Genomic DNA, 24,575 nt, shown 5'->3' on the forward strand with positions numbered 1-24,575 from the left:
CAGAATTCTACATTTTTTTCTCCTTTCGATTGTCAAGCTTCCTTCAATCGAACTGAATCATTTCTCGAATGAACCCAGCGGAAAATCTCCAAGTTTCTCTCCCCGCGTTTCCGCCTTAATTTTTAACGCGTCGGTATACAAAATCGTCTCCGTCAGCTTTGCTCCTCTGCATCTTTGAAACTCTCTGATATTTCTCGTAATGCATGATGCTGCTTTTTCAAGTCTCATCCTTGGCATTTCTATTCACAAGAATAATTTCTTGAGAGACAAATTTCGAAAAGCATTTCCGGAGAAATGGCTGCTCGAATGACGTTCACGCGTTCGAGAATTATCTAAAAAGAATTTTCTCAAATTTTTTCGTCGATTACGACCGAGTAAAACCGCGGAAAAAAATTCTGTTGCGTGAATTTTTGAACGTGTGCTCGACGCTGCATGCCCACAAAATCCAAGAATGCATGCTCGTAATCCGTATCGGTGTTCCGAGCAATTATACGAAAAGCAAACAGAACTGAGAGCACTGGGAAGGGAAAGTGGAGTATTTGAAACCGTGGACAAGATTGTCACCCGAGCCGGGGGCGAGGGCGGCGGGCCCGCGGCTCGGACCAGTCCTTTATCACTCCCGTGTAACGTTTTATCACCCCCTTTCGCGAAAAATTCGACTTCCGCAACCGGGAAGTTGAACTTTCCGCGGAAGTGTGGTGAATAAACATTTTGTCAGCGGATCGCGACGTGCTAAAATTAGATTATCGATTCTTCTCTGTTTTTGTTCTCTTCCTTCGGTCTGAAAGGCGGAAACGATGATTTCTCGGGCTCGATTCTGGATTGTGGCGTCAGTTTTGAAAAAATTTAAAAAAAGAGAAGATTCGAGTCGCCAATCGATTTCGATGGTATCCGAACGAGAATTTTTCATTCATCAACATTTTCCTTCGCTCAAGCGTCGCCGACTTTTATCTTGAAATAAAGTTCCACGTTCGATCCCCGATTCACAGAAGCTCGCGCGGAGGGGTTGCCGGAGAACTCGGGCATTACGACGACAGAACTTGTCTTCGTGTCCCCGAGCGATTTATCGAAATCTTATGAAATCTCCCCCAACGCGAGCCTGTATTATTAGCCACGAGAAATGTGCATACCAGAGAAAAATCTGCGGATGGCGTGCCCGCGCGTTTTCATAGTTCCTCGCGTGCGTCAAAACTTCGCTCACTGCCACCATTCCCAGCCCTCGCTGCTGCTGCTGCTGTACGCAACAATTCTCCCCGAGTTCTCCTGTCGCGATCAAGACTTCTCGGCTTCAACATCCATCAAGTATTTCGTTTCATTCGCCCAACGCTAATAATAACATCGCAGTCGGTCGTCTGAGCTCGAGCTAAAATTAAGGGGATCACTCCCCTCGAAGAGTCATCATTGACAATCAAATATTCATTGATATACTTGCTCTGGAAATACATCAAGGTTAAGGGTTGAGTCAATCATCATCGCCTGCTAGTTACTAAGCTTTTTAACGTCGATCGATAGCGAGACCGTCAGCGGTAGGAGAACAGTGACGGGTCAAACATTCTCGTGGCTCTGTCTGTATTCGAGAAGGTTCGTACCACGGCAGAGAGTATTGAACTTCCGTAGCGACATTCGCTGAAGTATTTCCACAATTAACTCTAGACGATTTTAAAATCATCAAAAATGTATCCGGAAACCGCCGGTTCACGAGCAGATCTGAAGAAATGGGGAATTCTGCTGAATACTTTTTTTAGTATTCTTTTAAACACGTGCGTGTATTTTGAAGTAATTGAAACAAAAATGATCACTGTTTCGGGCACTTGCGGTCGATTTTTACGGACCGAAAATGAATGTCCCTGGAGTTCGTGCTGAATAATTTGCTTCTAATTCTGGCTGAAAATGGGAAAATTTAAGGCATATTGTCGGCGTTGAAACTCCAGGACCGAGTTTTGTTTACGCCCGAGCGTTGTTTCCGAATTTTTGAGGGTTGAAAATATCTGAAAAATTCCTCTTTCCTCCCGAAGGCGGAATTTCCTAGCTGGAATTTCGGTTTCTAGAATTCTTCGAACAACGCGGATTTCCGAAGTCGAGTCTCCGGAAGTTAAGTTCGAAGGGGGCGCCGTGAGCGTCGCCGAATGGCACTGTAATCGAGTGTCTGGGAAAAATGATGGTTAAAGGGGCTCGCCCATAGGACGAGGAGCGAACCGACGACTGATCCTCGTTCTCATGCTCGCTCGGCTCTGATAGTCGGTGATTCGACCACGACACCCGATTTGTACATCTCGTCTTCACGGGGAAATCACATGTCACAGGATCTCTGTTTTCGCCGTCAATCTCCCCCTCGCTATCGTTCTCGTCATGCACCAAAACTTGTCCCTGCTCGCGTCCTGGCCGCCCGTCCCAAAACGCTTACAGCGACGTTATCGCTCCAATATTTACTCATCGACGACGATATGAACGCACGTGAAAAAGGATACGAGGAGTCTAAAAATAGGTGAGAATCATTGACCTGATTCGCCAAGCCGAATTCAATCAATAAAGAAAGCTCGATCCATTTTCCTCTCGAGCAGCTCTCATCTTTCTGCTATTCTTATCTGCTCTATAAAAATACTGAAACGCCTTCGACATTCGAGCAGTCCGTACGACGTTCTAGTGAAAAAAAAGTTTGGATTTTTCATTTAGATTCTTTCCTCTCTTTCCTCTCGTGGGAATGGCCACTCTGCGAGCTCGTGCGCCCCCTGACCCAGCGGGATTACTACTTCGAACAAGAATCAAGTTCTGCGAGATTTCTCAGAGCCGGAAAGTTTAAAGCTCGTCGACTTGACATTCGAGACGCATAATCTCGTATTCGATGATTAAGGATAGGAGCTCGAGAGCGCCTTCTTCGGGGAAGCCTTTTTTCATGTTTTATTGTCCGAGGGAAAGACGTGGCGCGTTTTACCTCGCAGGTCGAAGAGTTTTTGGCTTCGACGATGACCACTCGTCGACGCTGCTCACGATTCGATCGATAATTCGCTAACAATGAGCGTAAATTTTGTTTCTAAATTTTTGGAGAAGCGTCGAGAGTCTAAATTGGATCGATTTTCACTCTCTTTAATTAGATATCATCATTCTAATTCAATGCCAGAATTATTAATTCGAAATTGTAAATACATTTTTTCAACTTATCTTTTTGCGAATGAAATTACAAGCCATTCATTAATCGGGGATCCAATCACCAAATTTCATTCGTTCCTGGCTAAAATACTATTTTTTATGTAGAAAATCGCAGTAGAGAGCGCGAAGGAAAAACACAACGGGAAATGGATCAAGAAAAAAGTATAAATAAAAAGCCAAGAAGAAACAAGATGCCGAAATAAACAAATGCGAGGTTATACGAGAGCTCATTACCAATTTCGTTCAATTCAATCTTCAACGTCATATATTTTATACTCGTAAGACAATCGTCTCGAATTTTTTCCCAAACCTTCGTTGTTATTGTGTTACATTTTTCTTAAGGTAACTCCTGTACTGTATGCTAGTCAAATGAGTGCTAAATTTTCAAAACGCTTTTAGACCAAGTTCAACCTACCGATTAAACTTATTGTTAGCAGATATGTATTCAAGCATGTCTTATTAACGTGAAAAAATATTTAAAATGATAGTTTTGCAAAACTATCAACTGATAGATGCAAATTTCCATGATGACACATTTTCACAGCTATTTTTCAAAGAATCATCCTGTATTTTTTAACCGATTTTATTGCACCAAGTCTCATTTTGTTCCTCAACTGATCCTCTACGAATTCACCACGTAGATTTACCTTTAAACTCATTCTTTTAGAAATTATGAATGAAAAAGTTTTTTCACTTCACGAACAATTAGCTGCAACGGTGAAACGATCAAGTTAAAAAAACAACTACATGGTGGATTCATAGAGGACCGGCTGACGAACAAAATGAGACTCGTTGCAATAAAATCGATGAAAAAACGCAGATAATTTTTTGAAAAATAGCAGTGAAAATGTGTCAGCGTGGAAATTTGCATTTATCAGTTGATGGTTTTGCAAAACATTTTTACATCTTAATGAGATATGCTGTAATACAAATCCACTAACAATGCATTTAATCGGTACGTTAAACTTGGTCCAAAAGCGTTTTGAAAATTTAGCACTCATTTGACTAGCACGCAGTACAGGAGTTACCTTAAACTTCGTAAGAAGCGTTCTTTCGTTATATGGAATAAACGATTTTTTCTTTCGAAGTTGAAACATCGACATATTTTCCCCCACTTTTTCCAGGATTCCTTAATTGTTAAAAAATTAAGGGAGACTACGGGTTGTCAAGATTTTCAAATTCTTCCGGTCAGGCAACATCTGCCGGACTGAGCAGCGAGTAAACTTTTGCACAAAAGAGCCGAAAGTAAAGATCGGACGCGGTGTCGCAGGAACTATACACGGAGAATTTGACTCGAGGGCGCAAACTTGAAAAGTCCGTCAGTCTCGACTCGGATCGTCCGCGTGTTTGTGGACGCGCGAGAGTTTTGCGCCCCCCGGAAGAAAAAGTAAGCAGCTGCCAGCGGATGAGGACGGTGACGACGAGAATAAGTTGAGGAAGCTGTGTCTAGAAGTTGATGGATTTCAAGGTTTATAGCGAATCCCTCCAACTTTTAGGGTCATCCTTAATGAAAGTTTTCAAGACTCCTTTCAAACGTATTCATTATTTCATAATTACAGCAATAATTCAAATAACACCGCGTGAATTCCCGGCTGCCACTATTCCTCTGAGCGAACAAGCGGGTTCGTTGAATTCTCTTTATTCATCGAAGCAGAATTTCTTCCCTATCAATAGAATTCCGTCGCACTTCCCTTCTCTTTCGTAGCGTACAATATAAATGGACAAAACACCAATAAAGTGTGTTTTCTCACTCGCCCGTTAGAGCCTCCTTCCTCATCGGAACCTCGTCGAACCCTGTGCATGATCTAGTCCGATGTGAGAATCCCTGGCAACTTGTACGATCGTGTAATTCGCTGATCTACAAGATAATATCTGGACAAGTGCCAAACCAAAGGTCGCGTAGAATCAACATGGTCGAGGCCTCCGTGCGGAGAACGCGACGGCGAATCCATTGACGATTCGGAGCTTGGGTTAGCAGCACTGAGCGAGACCAGAGTACACAACAAAGCGTTGTTTGCTCGTGTGCGATTAGCTCGTATAAAAGGAGCGCCGAGGAGGGGCGGGGGCCTTAAAAATCGGTGGATCTTACTTCCGTTTTGATGAGAGAGTAATCCCGAACGGGAATGAAACCGAGCGTTCCTGCCTCTCGCTTGAGCAGAGTGTATTTCGGTGACGGACACACAAGCAAGCCGGAACAAGAGAGCTTTGAAAGCGATTGCGCTCAACCACATCGGTTACCAGTTTGTACCTCGAGGGATTGATCCGCCACTTGTCTCATCCTCCTCGTTTAAATCCTTTCAACCTCCTCGAACAATGATATCCTCGTGAAAGCCTTTGGCTCTCGGTCCGCGTTGAACGATGCGTAGTCGAGTCCTTAACGACCACTGTCCCTCCTCAATCACCGACCCCTGCCAATTTTTCGACTACAACGAGCAATCCCTTGGAATAGAAATCAACCCTTGCCGCCTCTTGCCTCATCGCGATCCGGATGCTCGGGCTCTCAGGACGAATGTAGCCTAATTCCACTTCTAACGCGCCCCTGCCCTGGCGACCAACCCCTCGTGGCCGTTCTCGTCCAATCACGCTGACGAGGACCCTTGCGGACGCGCGTGGAAAGCCATTTTTTCCAACTTCAGCTAATTCTGGTACTGATTTCATCATTTCGGCTGCTGCGATGCCCCTCGCGCTCATCTTTTGTATCCCCCTTCGGATGAGTAATTAAGAAAACCATGAAAAGTCGGGGGACCCCCTGAAGTCCGAGAGGAAGAGGCGAAAAAATGACGAAAACAGTGCAAAGCGCGGTTGGACAAGGAGAAGAAATGGTGAGAGAGGCCGAACTGGAAAGTTGATTCGGTAAAGGGGCGCGAGTGACGATCCGAGAAACTGGAAGACACACGAGCGAGGGAGGTAGTCAGAGCGAGTGGAGGAAGACATTGGAGTTGGCATGCGCTCCCAAGAGCGTTTCCTATCTTCGGCTCGACTTTCTCTTCATAAATCATCGAGTCAAAGGGGCCCGAACGGAGGAAATGAGAGGAAAGATGTTTGCTGAAATTTGTCGGATCTCGTGCGCCCCGTACTTTCCGCTCCTTAGGTACACGGAAATCATCGGCACGTGGAGGCGGGGGGTAAAGACTCGTCGACATTTCGTTCCGCAGAGCTCTCTCCGAGGACCGAATAAAGGAAGCATCGAAAAGGCGGCGACGGCGACGCCAAACCGCGCTCTTTTCCCAACATTCTAACTCGTTTCTCCACCATTTAGACATGAAAATAATAAAAATAAAGTTCAAAACGGCATGGCCAGTGGCAGCGCTTTGAATGCGCGTGCGACTGCGCGGTCGCACCCACTTGGCCTCAATAGCAAATTAATAAAGGTTCTGAAGCATGCTCTCACCCGCGCTCCGGTAATGAAATAGCCATTGAATAAAAGCGTCGTTCGCGGAGAGGATGGCAAATTATACACAGCGTGATATAGACTTTTGAACACACACACACGCACACAAACTTATGCCTCCGTATCCGCAGTGATATACTACAAAACGCGAATGTACGTAGGCGAGAGCCTCTCGTAAATTTCCTCATTTGCAGACCACGCTGAAATAACAACAAAGTGATTATGTTAATTAAACCAGATTTCGAACGGTACAGAGCCAAAGGTCGTCGGCATTAACCTTCGATAATCGACATTCGTAATTTCATGTGTCCCTGCGTCAAGTACTCCGCCATATCCCACTTATTTTCTCTTCTCAAATTTATTACCGTTAGAGTGGGAATACTTTTTACACTTTTGGCCGTTTTAAACATTTTTTAATGCATTTTCCTCATTGCGAGAAATGCGTCGTCGATGCGCGCTCCGATCGTTTGACATTTCGTCGAGTCGCATCAGCCTCCATTCCCGCGCTTTCAAAGCATCGAGATCAAAATGATTTCGTTAAAGCGTTGAACGAATTTTTCATTTCCCCGAAACTTTGCGCGAAAAAAATTTGTTGATTAACCTGAATCCATTTTGCTGAATGAAACTCGATGGACCGAATAGCTTTTCTGTGTCCGCGGCAAGGGATTAACTTCATTTATAACTGCACCGTGAATATTTCTTGTTCATCAATCAACCCAAATTACGAGATCAAATGATTGCGATCGAACGATCGCTATCGATCAATCGGTTAAGCAAACTTTGTAGTCCAATAAATATTTCTTTCAATCACAACGACTAAATGAACGAATTTATTTCGATATTTTGTCGTCCCGATTGAACTCGATGTTTTGGTAGAATAAAACGATATTTTAATCAATCAAGAAAATGCTGCAGTCCAGTGAGTTTTTCCAATGAGAATAATGAAAAATCGGACACACGGTATGCACGCGAGATCGTGGCTTTTTGGACAATAAGCCATATAAAAATGGTTGTATATATTCATAGGATCTATCGGTCTCGGCTGGTTCTTTCATGCACGAGAGTGCGGTGACATTTACCCTGCTGATATTGGTTTCTGCGCAGTTATTTGTTCTCTCGGCAACCTGCTTCCGTAGCTGCAGAACGACGTTTCCAGGGAGGGACTCTCGCCGTAACGCCGCTTTTAAAATAAAAGTTCGACGTGGTGGCCCATGCACGGCGACTAGACGTGGGAGCACGCGACCGTAACCCGTTCCTCCGAATAATCTTAAATCCGCCACGTGCAACCAACGGCGAAAGCTACCAATTTCGATTTTTCTTTTTTTCTTTTTTTTTTAATGTTTTTTTTTCTTTTTTTTTCAGAAACCCTCCTTTTTCCTTTTCCCTCGGTAAGACGCTCCGTATATTATTGGACACTTGGAATCCGAGGAATTTCAAAAGAATGCTAATACCCGCGCTCGCGGATGACTTAAATTTACGTTGAAGCAGATTCGACCGTTTGGGGAACGAGTTTTTTCGAGGACGAGACTGAAACTCGTCGCGATCGAACTCCGATCGATTGCCAAATTTCATTAATTTTCGTTCTTCATTACAAATTTCAATCTTAATTGAAAAAAATCGTTTTTTTGTTGGACTCGGGGAACGGAACAGTTGGGACAGCCAAAATAGTGGTCAATGACTTTCCTCTTCGATGAATATTCCCAGAGCACATTTCACCTCGACTAATCAAACGCGAGAATCGAGCCGGAATATATATCGAACAAGAATAATCGTGGTAGAGAGACTCGGCTGCGGGGATCGCGCGCAACCGGGAAAGGGAATGTGAAAGCGAGGAAAACTAACCTCCCCTGTCAAACGGAATGAGGGATAACGGAGTCACTTTGAACTCGGCTCTTCGTTTGATTCTCTGGTACGGAAAAAATCGTCAACGAACGCCACTTTACATGTTAGGTGTAGAAGCACCACTGCGATCGTGAATTATAAAAAGATCGGAGGAGAACGGGAATCACTTGATCGGGAAATCTCAGGAGTCGATATTGAACTCTGATTTTTATGGGAACGAACGATCCGAGTTACGCGGGAGTCTTTGAATCCACTATTTGAGACCTGCCCCAGCACGAATAAACCTAGTGAAAATATAATTAAATAAAATTTATGTTCGATTGCACTCGAAAGTGCAGACGAATCCCCAATGGAAATCGAAAATTCCAACTTTATCAATCGAGATTTGGAAATTTACTAGAAATATACAGTGTGCATCCATTCCCGGAATTATTATAGGATCCAGTTGTCGAGAAAACGATTAACGAAAATCACATTTTTTCAAGGGTCTCGTGGCAGGCACGCTTCCTGTGCGCGCGACCATTTGGATTTCATGAAAGAGGACTTGTTACCGGTGAAAATGACAACACTTATTTGAGGTTAACGAGTAATAACGACGTAGACGGGGAAGGTTTGACAACACCACGAGCCAGCTGGTTTAAAACGTAGATATGCGTACGCATATAAATACAGGGTGTCTAATTTTGACCAGAACAGAAATTTCATGACTTTAAAGGCTTTTTAAGTCAAGGAACAGGAATTTTTCATGACTTTTCTTATGGTTCTGATACTTTTTATTGATCTTTTAATTATAAAAAAATTCAATAAAAATAACAAAGAAATGATATTTTATTTTGAAATAAAGAATCTTTTTTTTCTTACAAACTATTCATTCGATATTCGTTTTTATATCGATGATGAGTATTGACGAACCAGACATTGTCCCCACCCCGCAAATTTTGAAATCATGTTGAAGAAAACCAAAAAATCGACAATGACAATGAGCGTTGCAGAGATCTTAAAAAATCAGGTTGTTTGGTAATTTTTCATGACATTTAATGATTTTTTCAGGTCCGAGTGTAATTTCATGACATTTAAGAATTTTCATGACTTTTCAGGTCGTTAGACACCCTGAAATAGAAAATGACTGTTGAATGAATGCCGAAAGTATTTAAGCCGCTATCATAGTATTAAAAATTGATAAATCTCAAAAAGTAAGTTACACACAATTTTAATAATTTCGAGAATAAATAGTACTCGTTTCCTTGAGCATGAAAATAGCAAAAAAGTTCAGTTGCTTTTTATAATCACAAGTAACGCATGAGCTTCCTTAAAATGCTACCAACCCCCGAAAACCTCAAATTTTTTCTCCTCTTTGCAGACTTTTCTGCACCAAGACTTATCCAGTCGGGCTCATTATTAGTTGGTAAATTATGCGCCGAGGAAGAAGAGCCAGAGCACGTTGTAAGAGTCCGAAATCCCGAGTGTTGGAATCGCGATTCAAGGGGACCGAGCCTCCATCGACAGGCCTGACAAAAGCTTTGTGACAACAGACGAACTTCGCGAGTGCAGCATTTTAATTGCGTTGTGTCGGTTCGAAAGCGTTCTTAGATCGTAATAATCGATTTTCTAATGCCCGTATTTCGAAGGGCGAGGGAAGAAAAAACTTTTTTTCCTTCGTTTTTTCTCGGTTTGCATGTCGGCGAGTACGTCGACGAAGAAGCCTGTTTAACATGAGATACGACGACATTCCTTCGAATACGTCCTAATGAAAGGTTCCCTCGGTCGATGATAATTCTCTTGCGTTTATTCAGGTCCCTCGTGAATTTCCGTACTTCCGTGACGTTTTCGAAGCACCGTTGGCGGGCGGGGGGGGGGGGGGCACGTACAGAGTTGTACAATTATGACGTTTTTTTCTCAACTCCCCGATGAGTGTTTGTGCAACCATAACTATGTATTTTCTCTCTGAGGGTCGTTAAAAACTTTCGATCGAATAAATATTCGATGTATATCCCAGAAAGTTTGCAGCGGGAGAGGGAAGAGAATGAGGAGGAAAAGTGAGAGCGGCGTTCCCTTATTTTGAGTCTCATCAATTTTTCAAATATCGGCGATAACGCTCGCTCAAAATTCACCTTTGAATCGACCTTCTCCTTGCGTCATTCCGCATTCATAAACTTTTGTGTTATGAAAAGAGCGGGGGGGAAAAATCGACGAAAACGAACTTGACCGAGCATTTTAAGGGCTTGAATCCTTAAACGCGATTATCTCAGAATCGTTTTTCTTTAAAAATACCTCTGCGGTGCGGACACGATTACTAAAAAACTATTAAGCCGATCCATACGAAATTTGTACCACTTGTTTATTGTTGTAATAATAACTAGAGCCTGGACGAAGGATTTCGTATTTTGTTGGGAAAAAAAAAAAAAACAATTGTAAGAAAAAAACCGAAAATTTAGCACCTCAGAAATAAACTTTTTGTCAAAGCTGTCGCCATTTTTTTCAAATCAAAATTTTTACAAATCCTTCGTTCGGGCCCAAGCTACTATTATGATCAATAGTTTTTTAGTTATCATGTCCGCTGTCCGCTGCAACTGATACACTCAAAAAAAGGTGTTATACTGTAACGCAGCTGGAGTTGCGCCATCTGGAGACATTTTTTGATAAAAAAAATTGCACAAGTTCATGAACTTATGTACCAATGGACGTTGTTCACAGTTCTACAATAAACATTTATTTTCCTGTCGAAAAAAAATCAAGAAAATCACGTTTTTTCGCCCGCTGCAAGGACTACTCAAAATTGTACAAAACGATGAAACTTTCGGAGACTTCGTACAAATGACTTGATCGCCACGAACGCACAGCAAATCGATGCAAAGTCGACCATCGAATATCAGTATAAATACGATTGATAAAAAAGTCGATCGAAATCGTGTTGGCTCTGGAAAATCTGGGCAGATGTCCTTCCGTAATTTCTTTTCTCTTCGATATATTAAAAAATATGTTTTATCGAAGCTTTCCGGGAGCCAGATGCTCGAGATGCTTTTTTGTAGGCGAGTAAGCAGCATGCACCGCAATAACAACGAAGCATCCTGTGCGCATACGTACACACACGTGCTCTGTCTAATGCGATCGCGACATCACATTGTCTCGGTGAGGGCGAGACGAAGGGATTCAATTTTCATTGATTTTCGTTAAATGAAAAGTCTCGCGAGGAGCTAGCGAGAATGGAAGGATTGAAAAATCCGAATAATTGAGAAGAGCACGTCGCTGCTTCGCGGGAGCAGGCCAACTAAATGGTTAACTGAACAATCTTCGTTGCCGCATTGCAATTTAATTGCGGATGGATTTTCCGAATACACGAAATTCGTTTAGCTCCATTACTGTGATAAAATTCAATTCGATTAATTGCCTACGAATAGGATTTAATCAAAAGGATATTTTCCAAATGAAACTAAAAGCAATCAAGAATAAAACGGGAATAACAGGGAGGCACCGAAAAATGAGTAACTGGATTGCACGGCTCATGCCCGAAACATCGTATTTAACGGGTGTCTAATTTGGACCGATTTTTACTTCCTAATTAAAAATATTGCCACTCTAAATTAATGTCAGAGTTATTAATTCAAGATTGTAAATAAATTTTTCCAACTTATTTTTTGACGAATGAAATTACGAGCCATTAATTAATCAGGGATTCATCACCGAGCGAACCCCAACGGAAAACACAACGGGAAATGGAGCAAGAAAAAATTATTGATAAAAAGACAAAAGGCTATGACAGGAATGGGCCAAACCAAGAAGAAACAAAATGCCGAAATACGCAAATGTGAGATTATACGAGTGCTCATTACCAATTTCTTTCAATCTTTAAGGTAATATATTTTTATTTTATTAGTAAGACAATCGTACGACGCTGAAGTTTCCAACGTTGGAGTCCAACGAAATGATCGAAAAAAAACTCTTAAATAATACCAGTAATTCTCCTATTTTGTTCCCTGCCAAATTTGCGATTCGTAATTTTTCAAGCTGCACCAACGATTCGTGAAATAAAAAGTTTGGTGAATTAAAAACGTTTTTTTTGTTCATTTCGTTGGACTCCAACGTTGGAAACTTCAGCGTCGTGACAATCGTTTCGAATTTTTTCCCAAAACTGTTATTGTGTACTTTTTTAAACTTTGTAAGAAGCGTTTATTCGTTACATGGAAAGATGAACGATTTTTTACGCATAGTTCCCTGTGTGTGTGTGTGTTTTTTTTCATATTTAAACACGTTTATGAAAATAACAAAAAAGACGAATCCTTTAAAATTTGATATGCGTGAGAGTCGACTACCTATTTAAACTCTGTGTAAATTCAAATATTATCTCAAGAAAATCGTTTCGTGCATGGACTGCCTTAAATGATGTTTGACTCACGCCGATGCGAAGAGCGTTTATAACACGAGTCTACAAAAAAATGTTTGTTCTTTAATCCTAAAGTTCGTTTCATGATTTTCTGGTTGCCCAAAAACGAATGAAAAAAATATCCTCATTTCATATAAACTTTGCTTTTGTGATAGTTATACCGATAACGCTCGTTTTCATGTGTTCATAAGAATTTTCATTAATTTCAATACATTCTAAAATACCCGTCTATCAAAGTGGGGTTCTTACATTCGCGCAGTGTCTCCAGACGGTGCTCGACTGATAAATAACAACCCGGTGAACGTTTTCACCAAGCTATAACGAGCTTCGAACAACGTTATTAAGGCCAATACACTGAAAATATGATGGGAGACTACGTTTGGGGTTTATTGAGCAGAGAAAGTACTTAACTTGCGAACATAAAAGAAAAAGTAAAACTGTCCATTTCTAAATAATTTTCCACGTTTTTTTCGTAAGCGAGTTTTCCACTTAAAATGAATCAAAATAATATAAATTCATATTTGTACAGTTTTATAAAATAAAAATTGAAATCACCTATTTTTAATAACATATCCTCGATACAAAAGCAAACTTTACGTGCCCCGTATTTTTTTTTCCATCAAATTTGATCCAATTTACCAAACTTTCGTGTACTTGACCCGTGTAATCGTTGCTCTGAATTGAGAAAGGTGAGGATGCCTCAAAGAGGGTGAAAAGTAAAAAAAAAAAAAAATTAAAAAAAAATTTAAAAAAAACATGAAAACACAGAGAAAGTAGGCAAGCACTTGGAAATTTGCAACTAGTTAAATGGTCGCTCGTTAACCATTTGAGATTCGTACCGAGTAAATAGGTCGAGCGGAAATAGCAGTGACTGCTGCTGCCGTCGTTGTTGCCGCTGCTGGGGCTCGATTAGTCGCTCGAAACTGCTGTTGCGTTTGTACGTGCGATTTAACGTCAATGGTTCGTAGAGGATGAGTCTCAAAAAGAGGATTTTAGCAGTCGGAAACGAGAGCGAGTGAGAAAGAGCGGGAAGGAACGCGTACGAGGATAAATACGCTGCTCGTCTCTGGAGCATTGAAATCGTCGCGTGTACACGCAGGATTTGGGCAGGCGTGGGTACATCGTACGAATATAATGAGCGAGGTTTCGCTCCCGATCTCCGTCGATATTCAGACTCCCCGCGCAAGCCTTTCCCCGGTAATTTTTTGTTCGTCCCTACCCACGCTTCCGCTCCCATTCGTCCTCGATACGGTTGGTCGTTGAATGCTCAAGAGGGAAAGCGAGCCCCGTTGAAAGGAGGAATAAAAAGTAGCTTTTGTCAGGAGGAGAATGAAGAGCAACGATCGAGCCAAGATCTCGAAAGAAAAGGGAGCGCGCGCGGCGGCCTCGTCGCGGGGCGTGACAATCTCCTCAGGAAGTTTGAGCTCTTTCTACACTATTTGCCGTTGCGCTACACAAGAGAGCGCTACCAACAGCGGAACGCTCGGCAGGACACATGCTTCAATCATTATCTCCGTCTCTGCCTCGCACTCGGTTCGAGGAGGGTCTGCGAGCCAGCCAGCCACAAAAGGAGGCCACGCGCTTCACAGAATCTCGGAAATCGGCCCCGGCTCGCAGTCCCCCGCCGCTCCGTTATCGCTTTTCTCCCCATTTTTCACTCTTCATCTCCCTATTTTTGTCTCCTTTCGCTCTATAATTCCGCTAGCTCTCGCGGCACACTCGATCGACGATTACTTTCAGGGTCGCTGAAGTCCCAAAGAGTTTCCCCAATCCCCCTCGTGTGTTCTGACAATGCATCACAAGCAGCACGGCAAACGAGCGAGCACGGGTACTCTCGTTACGCTCCAACGGGGAGTATACGAGCCAATGGAAGCTGCGATATGAAACGAAGCTAAAAAAAGAAGCGTCCGCCCCCGCGACGACGAAACCGTCGGCTTTGATTGTCCCGTCGACCCGAGCCCGACTTCACTTCTCATTTTTATTCCCTCCCATAGAAATTAAGTACTTTGGAAATTCAGTTTCGCGTCAATTGCCGTCCCGTGTCCCATCGGCTCTTCAATTTCAACCCCGCAAGTGAAGCGACTCACCGCAGTGTCATTCTTGGCGCTGAAGTTTGCAAAGTCCCCAATAATTCCAGCAATTCTCCAGTTTCGTTCCCTGCCGAATTTCCACGTCGTAGTTTTTCAGCGTGCACTTCGCAAAGAGTAAAAAATGGTCAATCACAAATTTTTTCTTTCCCCCCGTTTCGTTGGACTCCAACGTTGCGAACTTCAGCGTCGCATGACTTTACGGTACACGCGTGAAATTCACGTTGGAACATTGAAAAGCGTAACCTCGATTATGTGACAGCGGGGAGCACGGAAGAGTGTTCGAAACGTGATACGTCGACGTTGTAAAAAGCAATGATAAAAAGAACAACTTTATCTTAAGGAGTTTCGGTACAGGCGATACAATGTTGCCATGCTAAACCATGCTAAAAACATAAAAAATTTCAAAAAGTTTAGAATTTTATAAAATTTGGCGAACATATTCTTTAGTACCAAATTTGACAATACAAATTTTTTAAGATTTTTCTTCTACACAGTTATCGAGTAATTGATCACTAAAGTTTACGTGTATAAGCATAGCGTTTCCATATATATAGGTATACATTCCGGGCATAAGAAATCTGCTTTAATGCGTAATTACTCGATAACTAAGTAGAAGAAAATTTTGAAAAAATTTGTGTTTTCGCACTTGATGTTGAAGAACATTATCACCAAATTTGATCAATTTCTTAATATTTTGACTTTTGTACCGAAACTCCTTAAAGAACGAAGAAAAATAAAATATCACGAGAAGTGACAGTTTTGTTCGCGAACCTCGAAGAACGAAGTCGTTTAAAAAAATACATTGTGTAATTAGTTCGAAGTTGAATTTGAAAATAAAGAGTTTCTCAATTAAAAGAGAGAGAGAGAGAGAGAGAAATGAAAAAAATCGACTCACCGCTTCTTCCCGTGGGTGTGGGTGCCGATGGTGCACGGCTCGTTGGTTCTGGTATCGGATAAATCGGATCACAGCATTCCCTCTCGGGGAACTCGCTGGCTCGTGCAGCATGCCGACAGCTTGTCAGCATTGCTGCGAGGCTAATCACGGCGAAACGTGCCAGTTGATGAGCTCTGACGCGTGACATTCCTCGCGCACTTTCCTTATCGCCCATTATTTTCCTTGTTTATTAGATCCCCTTGTTTTTTCTTCTCACGGTTCTATCATGATAGACTTCGGGCTCATTCGTCGCTCCGAGTGGCTCGATGCGCCGTGTACCGAAAGACCGAAAGCTTCCGCTGCCGTTGGAAATCCTCAGTAGTATCGATGTTCCTCGACGCTCGATATGGTCCTTCGTCTTTGCGCTGTCACACTCGGTCCCGCAACATGACGTTCCTTTGTCCAAAGTGCCACCATTCTAGCGCCCAAACGGCCGAGCATTCGGTCGCGAAAGCACTTTTTTGTCTCCCGATAATCCAGGAACTCGCTCGACCCCGATGGCTAGTCGAGCCCGGACCAGCCGATCGGAGATTCGATCATTTTTGCTTCACCAGTGTGCACATGCAACTCGAGCTTGTTTGTTCACTCCGGTGAGAATCTCAGGCTCGTCGGCACAGGGTCAAAGTCGACGTGACTTGCTCGCTCTTTCTCGCTGTACTCGCACCCCTTTGTCCTCCGTCCACGCGAGCCACTTTATCCGACTTCTGTACACACACGCGCGCACGCACACACCGCGAATCTACTCACGCGTACGAGATAGAAAGAGGAGGGGGGGGGGCCGGGCGTTCCGAAAGTTTCGAAGCGACGAGAGAACAAGAGTGACGAGAGTGAGAGTTTTGCAGAGGCGCCAGCAGAAGCACACACGTATGCGCCTGTGAGAAACGGGATGGAGGGAAGAGAGCGAGAGCGCGGGGCCTCGTGAATAAGCTGGAAGGGTGTTGTTGTTGAGAAAACAAGGGCTCCGTGTGGAGAGTGTATTGTGACTAAAAACGAGGTACGGAAAGAGCCCGAAGCGAGAAAATGCCGGAGCGCAGTGTCGACTGGTTCAACGAACTTTTACAGCCTCGCTCTTCGGCAGCGTGTATTAATGAAATAATTCATTGAGCGTACGCGCACCGTCCGAGGGTTTTTTTCTCGATTTTTTGTACAGCACACTTGCGATGGGCGTGAGAGAAATTGGCGAGTGGGAAAAGCCACTCGATGTGGCCTTTGGGCTACTTTATCGTGCGTCGAGCGTGTGAAAATTCGAAGACAAATATTCCGAGAAGTTTTTCCACGGAGCGTGCGGAAATTATCCAGCTCGGGGAATCACGTGCACGTCGTTCAAAGTGCGAACGCCCTCTGGCGGGCCGAAGCACGTGATTGTTGGACAAAACATAAATAAGAGGGCAGCGAAGCAGCGGCAGCGCGGGATAACAAATGAGGCTGAGGAAACGTGCAGGTTCGTGCGAGTCCTCGCTTCCTCTAGGCGAAAGTCATTTGCCAAGCTCGCGAGCGAGCTGCTTCGAACTTTGTGCGACGAGAACAAAACGAAAGAAATACGCGAAGCTCTCGGTGCTTCTCCGTGCCAGCCTCCTCGAACGGGAGGAGGGAAAAGGCTTGGAAGTAGCTCCGCGGGTTGCCCGATGACTGAAAAAACGGTTGGAAGTTGGCGTGCCGGCCCCCGTTATTCCAAATAATCGAACGTAATTATTCACTCAAATGAACACTTTTCTTGAAACGGCGCTCAACCACGGCCTCGAGGATGATGAAATATGAAAAACAAACGACTCACTCAAGCACAACTTTGTATCGGCGCACTATGACAAGAAGCGACTGCTTTTCAGCGTATTTTTCGTCGAATAATCATCGCCCGATTGCATTTCGACGACGCTTTTCACTAAACATCTTCCTCGAACGAAATTCTCGCTCGATTCGCAAAATCTTTGGATTATCTCCCACTCTCGGAGATTCGAGTCGCCAACGAAGTTCGCGATACGCGCGTCACACACCGTTCGAAGGATCGAGTTTGCGGTGGCAATGCGGCAAACGCGCGAATACGCGATCGCTCTCGGTCCAATCGGGGCTCGCACGAGCGCGCACAAACCACAAAATATAATAATATAAAGAGAGCGATTGCACGCGCGATAACGACGAGGCGACGTTGCCCCGTAAACCGTAAAAAGTTCGAACGAGCAGCTCCGAGCACGCGAGTGTCGTGCGTATCGAAGCGCGTTACGCGTACAGTGCCGCACACGTGTCACGTAACGTTTTCATCCCGAGCGCAACCGCGATCCTCGGCTCGTATTTTCCTCCCGAAATAGTGAAACCCCACTCACCAATCGTCCCTCTTAAACCGTTCGAACTTTCCCAATAATTTGAACGATTCGACCGCGCACCGTTCCTCACACGAATCTACAGAAACCCGGCGAAGCTTTTGTTCGGCCCGCGTGAGTCTCGCGGCGTCCCGACGCCCAATGAAGCTTGCGGGCCAGCGAGCCCGATGTCGAGGAAACAGAAGAACAGGGGATGGAAAACTCCCCGCGACGACGATGCGCTTCGTCCTCTCTATAGCGCGCGCACCGACCGCCGCCCTCCCCTCCCCGCCTCCTTCGCCTGTTCACCTTCTACCTGCCGAAAACCCCACCAGCCCACCAGCCTACTCCCCCTGCCCCGACGCCTCACACGCTCGAGCGTAATACTCGTACTAGGCGAGCCTGCCTGCCTGCCGCCTGCCTGCGAGCCCGTCGTTCCGCCGACTCAGCACAGGTGGCGCGCTACCGGCGCGCCGCCCTGCGGCAACCGATTGCACCGAGTATGACCGAGCACGGAGCGAGTTGCGCGCAAACTATCCACCGCGTTTTCCCGGCAAGCCGACTTTTCTACCCACATTCACCCACCTGCCTCTCCGTACCCCGAGAATACCTGTTTCCTCCTCTCTTTCTTCCCCTCGACGAGCCCCGAGAGGGGCTCTTTCCATACCTGTATCAGATCCCGTGTTCCTGACCTCGTTGCACGCTCCGTAGGGGTCGGTGACAGCCCCCGAACCGCCCGCTTCTCCTCGCAGGTCTCCCGGCTAACGGACTCTCGATCCGCGGTGAGACATCCGCACTCTCGATCCCTCCGAGCTCCGCGACGAGCCTTTTACACTGAGGAAAAAGCGCCGTTGGAACAACGAAACGCGGCGTTGGGAGGCGCCAATGAAGCTTGAAAAATGCTTCAAAATCATTGAACGAGCAAAATTATTCTTTTCTCCCTCCACGGCGGTGCGGACCGGCCCCGTTGCGCCTTCCAATCATTTTCGACCGCGAGCCGAGCCTCCTAATTCCGCTTCCGCTCCTCCAATAATTCGACTAATTTCCAAACTGACGATAGCCTCGTTCTAATTTCCCTCGTCCGGTGACGAACGTTGACACGTGCTGATGAATCTCGGCCACGCGTGCACCAACTTCCCTCATTATCGCTCCAGCTCGCTTTTTTCGTCCCATCGGACTTGAACTTTCGGCCTGGCCTCTGCCTCCAACTCGATCGGTAGCGCGACGAGGATTACCTGCGTTTTCGTACCGTCCTCTCTCTCTCTCTCTGATGCAGTTACGATAGAGCCGTACAATCAAACGTTTCCGTGGAACGGATCGTTGCTCACGAGCGTATAATCATCCTCCGAGTGCGCGCAGTCCGCGGTGCTTTTTCCACCCCGTGCAAACAAGGCTCGACGCGCGTCGGTCAATCTTCTTCTCCGGCTCTGCCACAATATTTTTCTCAAGTTACCTTTTTCTCGATTCTTCTCTCTCGGCGGGAAAGCTGCGATGGAAGCGCCGCAATTGAAACAACACACCAAGGTCGTGCTACGAGATGGAAAGAGAACGAACGGACTCGACTTCGGTGTTCAGAAGGACACAATTCACTTGGAATCTCCAAAGATTCTTTTTCCACGATAATCGCTGATAGAAGCGCCCCAAGTGCCTCAAGTTTTTCGGGCTTCCGTCTCAAAGCTCTCGCGAGACGCTTCGCTACTCGGTGTAGACCAGAATATTTCCAATTCTATGAGAGCTTCATTCCTCTCGCTCTCTCTCTCTCTCTCTGCCCCGTTTTCCAGCTCGCTATCTCGCCTCCCTCGCCCTACATATGTCGGTATCTGATGGCTCCGCGTATTTTACCTGTTCGTTTTCATGCATATCTTCACCTCGATTGTATATGTCAAGTTTGGAGTACGTGTGTGCAAAACCTTATCGATTTACGTCCGAATTCCTGGAGCACGCTGAGAGAGAGAGAGAGAGAGAGAGAAAGGTGGCACGGGAGTAAAAACGAGCCTCGCAGAGTGTTTCAAAAGTCACGATTTCTCTTCAGAAACAGCCCGTTCCCGCTCCCCCTTTCTCGCTCCACCGTAATTTCATATTTTCCCTCTCGCCTTTGTCCCAAACATCGTCGTCTTCGTGTACGTCGCACAGTCGTAGCCGTCTGGGGGTCACGCCGGGGTGGGCCCAAGTGACAGGCAGTACCTGCATAATGACTCGACTGCTGCAGCCGTTTCTGCTGCAGAGCCCGCGCACGCTCCTCCAACCAGGCCGGTCGGCCTATCTCTCTCGCTCTCGCGCTCCATCCCCACTTCATTATACGAGCTTGCCCTTACGTAGTTTTCCTTTATCGCGCACATTCCCCCCGCACCGCTCGGCGCGGGGGGCGTGTAAATGAAAAAATGCGATGCTTTATTTCGTGCAATCATATCCGCGAGCTCAAAGCTCCTTCGGCGCCTTCCTGAGTCCTCGCGCTGGCTCGCTTCGCTTGAAAATCGAATAGATATTTTGTTTTTGCTTGGAAAGTTTTCTCGGCGCGGGGGGGGAGGGGAGGGGAGGGGAGGGGGGCAAGGGTTTCAAATTTATTGGGTGATTATATTTTTTTAGTGCGGTGGAGATTCGATGGAACAGAACTGCGGAGCTTGTAAACAAGTTATTTCGAGTGGAGTCGTCGACGCGGTGGTGGCAAAGCGATTTCGTAACTTTCCGCGCAGTTTTGTTCTCTCGCCGTACGCGCATTATTTTTATTTAGTTTCCGCACCGCCGCTTCAGCGAGGCTCTCGCGGGCGATCGACTCGGGGAAGTGTTTTCGAGTCGCTTCGCTCGACGCGAGGAGGCGAGGAGGCCCGAGCGGGGAGGAAAGAAAAAGAAAAAACGTGGGCTTGTGCGGCGAGGCGCTGATTGGGAGTGAACGAGGTGCGAGCGTGCCGGAGCCGCAATGAAGCAATCCTCGAGCTCGCGCTTCATCGCGTTTCACCGAGGACGTATTAAGCGGAATTGAAACGCTGCGGGAGTGCTAGCGCTGCGGAGATGTGCGCTAAGCGCGAGGGTACACAGCGGCAGCACGTTCACACTCGGATTTCTCCGCTCGCACGGAAATTCGAGTTTCCGGAAGCGCGCGCGAGGCCTCCGCTCTAACGAATCCGTGCAATTGGTATACTCGAGCGACTCTCGCCGCGGCTGATCGATTCGCGCAAACGCCAAAGTACTCCAACCCCGTGCTTTCGGATTTATTATTTTTCTCGACACGCGGTCCAGCGCTCGAAGCGCGCGCGGGGCTAAATCTCCCACGTTATTTTTCATTTTCTTCGCTCATCTCCGCTCCGGTTTTTCCCCAAATGAGCAACGAGCCTCGTCGTCTTCTCAGTTAAACTAAAACCCACTCAATTTTCGAGCTTTTCGCAGCGATCCATCCAGTCAGCGTCTGACGAGCCTTGACTCGTTTCACTTGCGAACGATCACTCCGGGCCTCCCAGCCTGTCGAGAGACTCCGGATCGTCGAGTGTTGCTCTTTCCGAGGGAATCCCTCACTCCAGAATGCGCTTGAAACGGTTGCGCACAAAAACCAACAAAATTTGAGCAAACGAGCCTAAAATAATACTCAATAATACTCAGCCACTTCGATCCACAAACTCCCTCCTCTCTTTCCCTCGATAAAATTCCCTCCGCGAATTGCAACGTTTCAAATATCGTCGCCGATTTAAAAAAAAAGGCTCGGATCATCGTTTTTTCATTTGGCATCGTTTTTCATCGGGCCGCGTGGTCGACGAGAGGCAAATAAGTGCAGTCAATTGGAAGCTGAGACGCCAGCGCGCGCGACGTTTCACCAGCGATTCACCCAACGTCCAATAAAATTCGTTACAAGTTTTCATAAATACATCAGATCCTACATATTTGGCACGACGTTGATTTTTTTAACTACGTCACACTATTTCATGGTCGGTTTCTTGCATTCGACGGCGTCGAAGTTCCTCCCCTTCTTGAAATTGCATCGGATATCATTTTTGTATGATAGAAAAATGTAAAAAATAGCATTTGTGCAGTTTTTAGCTGCAGCCCCGTATCGACGTATTTACCGAGATTTAGTATTTACTTACCTTTTGCAAAAGTTGCCGCATCGGTCAGTGCATCGAAGGGCGGCGGCATCGGAGACGAGTATCGCGTGACGAATACGGTCGCAGATTGTGAATAAAATGGCCAGTGGCAATAACGAATTGACAGAGTGTATAGGAAATGAATTTATTAATTCGACGTATAACTCGGGCGTTTGTATGTTATTGAAAAAGAATAAACGAATTCTACAGCACGGTACCACATACACATTCGGCCGGAATATATCGATTTCTTTCTCACTTCCCTTAATTCATTAGTACGAATAATTGTCGTTATTAGACGAATAATGCGATACCACGATGGTCGTTCTAAACTTGTGTTTTCTCCAACTCGGCGCGATTTTTCGTCGTTCGTCGTAGCTTCTCGACTCGCACGAGAGTGATCGCATCGGTTTAACCTCGTCGGTGTGTATAAATGTAAATGTATAATCGTTACGACATTGTTTTTCTAGGATTCGCGGATGAGCGATGGCATCGTCGTCATTGATTCTTTTCACCGGGTTTTTCTTCTCTCTTTTTATCATTTTGTCAATACTTCTCCCATGATTTATATCGAGTATTATTTGCGAATGATAATAATGAGAAATCGAGATTAAAAAAATGAAAATAAACAAACAGATAACGAAGAAACGTCAAATAAACTGAAAGGAGACACGCGAATGCGAAATTGAAATCGTTGCAAACATGCATTTCTTTGCTTCGGTCGCGTGTCACCCACCTTTTAAAGAGGACACTCGCGACCTCGGCCTGTGTATATATTCATGTCACATACTAATGTATACGAATCGTTCGCACTTGAGATATTTTTTATTTTTTTCTTGTTTATTCTTGTTATTATTAATATTGTTATTGTTATTGTTTTATTATTTATTCATTTATTATGATTTCTTGTTCATGCAAAAAGAAAAAATTGTATCACAGTGGGACAGCATACATTTTTGTTAACATTGTCGTTATAATTGTGTCGATAATTTTTGACCTCCTCACCTCACCAATTCGAATAGCTTTCTCTGCTTTTTTCTGACTTAAGCGTACCTCTCTCGCTCTCTCTCTTAATTATTCTCTCTCTCTCTCTCTCTCTCTCTCTCTTTCGCTCGTCGCAGCATCCCATTTTTCCTTAGTTCTGAATCGTTCCACTTAAATGTTTCGTGAGTCTATTGCGTTCTGTATCTCGCTGTCTCTCGTCTAAATCTCAAAAATGAGTAAACTTGGTTAGGAGCAGACAATGTGATCGAATCAAACTTGTTTGTATATCGCTTAGTCGCGCGTTGTTTTTTCATCCTCCGCATTAATTAGTCACTCGAAATCTATCGACGACTCGAGTGTTCGATTGCTCCGTATCGTTAGTGCGTGTTTAAAGATAATGCGAGCTTGGCTCGGGGTGATTAGCGACTTAAATAGTCGTGTATTGTATTCGATTTTTAGTTTTGTTGGCGCATCATCAGCGTTATCGAGCTAATTCAATTGATTTTTCCAGGCCACTATCGAACGCGTCTTTCGCATCTCGAATAGCATTGTTTCGTTTTATCCAAATTTCATGCTACTCGAGAACAAAGTAGCCCGAGAACCGGACGAAAAATTGAACTCCGGTGGGGCTCTAATTCCGGATTAATTCGACGCCCTCCCCCCGCCCCTCCCATGCGCATTCGCCCTTCTTGCCTTTGCCCTAGAACCGCGTTGACGATTAAAGACGAGAATACAATTAGATTTCCATTGATTATAGTTGATATCAATAGCGCTATTATAAATCGTCGTATGTTTGTTTTTATTTAATGTTATTTCATTGTATGATTATTCCTTCAAAATCGTTTGATTATTAGCGTTCATTATTTCTTTTCTTCTATTTACCTTCGTCGCAGCTGTGAGCCTCTTTTCGTTGGAGCGCTATTATTTTCCTCTCCCCGAATCATCTCTCTCTCTCTCTCTCTCTCTCTCTTCACAGAATTCTACATGGAAATAATTTAATACAGTAGTTTGACCTCGTGTGTCCACCACCCCGTGGAACCAATTTCATGTGTTCTCTTAATATTTCGTTATTCTCTAAAATTGATTATTCACAATATTTCACTTTCCCGGCGACGGAAATAAATCGACTTGGTAAAAAAAAAAGCAAACACGTCGGTAACGCGGTCTCCGCCTTCTCGTGTCCTCCGTCCCTCTCGTTCCTCCCGCCCAACGACGATTCTCTTGTACAAAAGCTAAGGCAACTTTTATTATTTATTCCTTTTCATTAGCCAGGCTCTGGCTCGTCTACAAGGAAAAACGAAAAACTCAACGTCCGCTTTCGCATTGTGGCCGAGGAGGATCACGATTCTCCGAAAAAATAAAACCCAACGAAAACCGTGAACAAAAGATACGTGGAAGGAAAAGATGAACATTTTTTCAAATTATTCGAAAACCCCCGA

At 44.8% G+C, this 24,575-nt stretch overlaps 1 protein-coding gene across 4 annotated transcripts in view; it reads right to left on the bottom strand.

Annotated features, from left to right (window-relative positions):
• Nucleotides 1–17,885, bottom strand: part of LOC122414559 (Glial cell line-derived neurotrophic family receptor-like) — a 203,647-nt gene extending 185,762 nt beyond the window's left edge. For all 4 annotated transcript variants that reach the window (XM_043425946.1, XM_043425945.1, XM_043425944.1 and 1 more), the window contains exon 1: nucleotides 15,747–17,885. In XM_043425946.1, coding sequence (XP_043281881.1) covers nucleotides 15,747–15,960 — 214 coding nt within the window. In that variant the 5' untranslated portion in view covers nucleotides 15,961–17,885. The remainder of the gene's footprint in view (nucleotides 1–15,746) is intronic.
• Between the last annotated feature and the right edge of the window lie 6,690 nt (nucleotides 17,886–24,575).

This window comes from Venturia canescens, chromosome 8 (assembly GCF_019457755.1).
Source record: "Venturia canescens isolate UGA chromosome 8, ASM1945775v1, whole genome shotgun sequence".
Lineage (NCBI taxonomy): Eukaryota > Metazoa > Arthropoda > Insecta > Hymenoptera > Ichneumonidae > Venturia > Venturia canescens.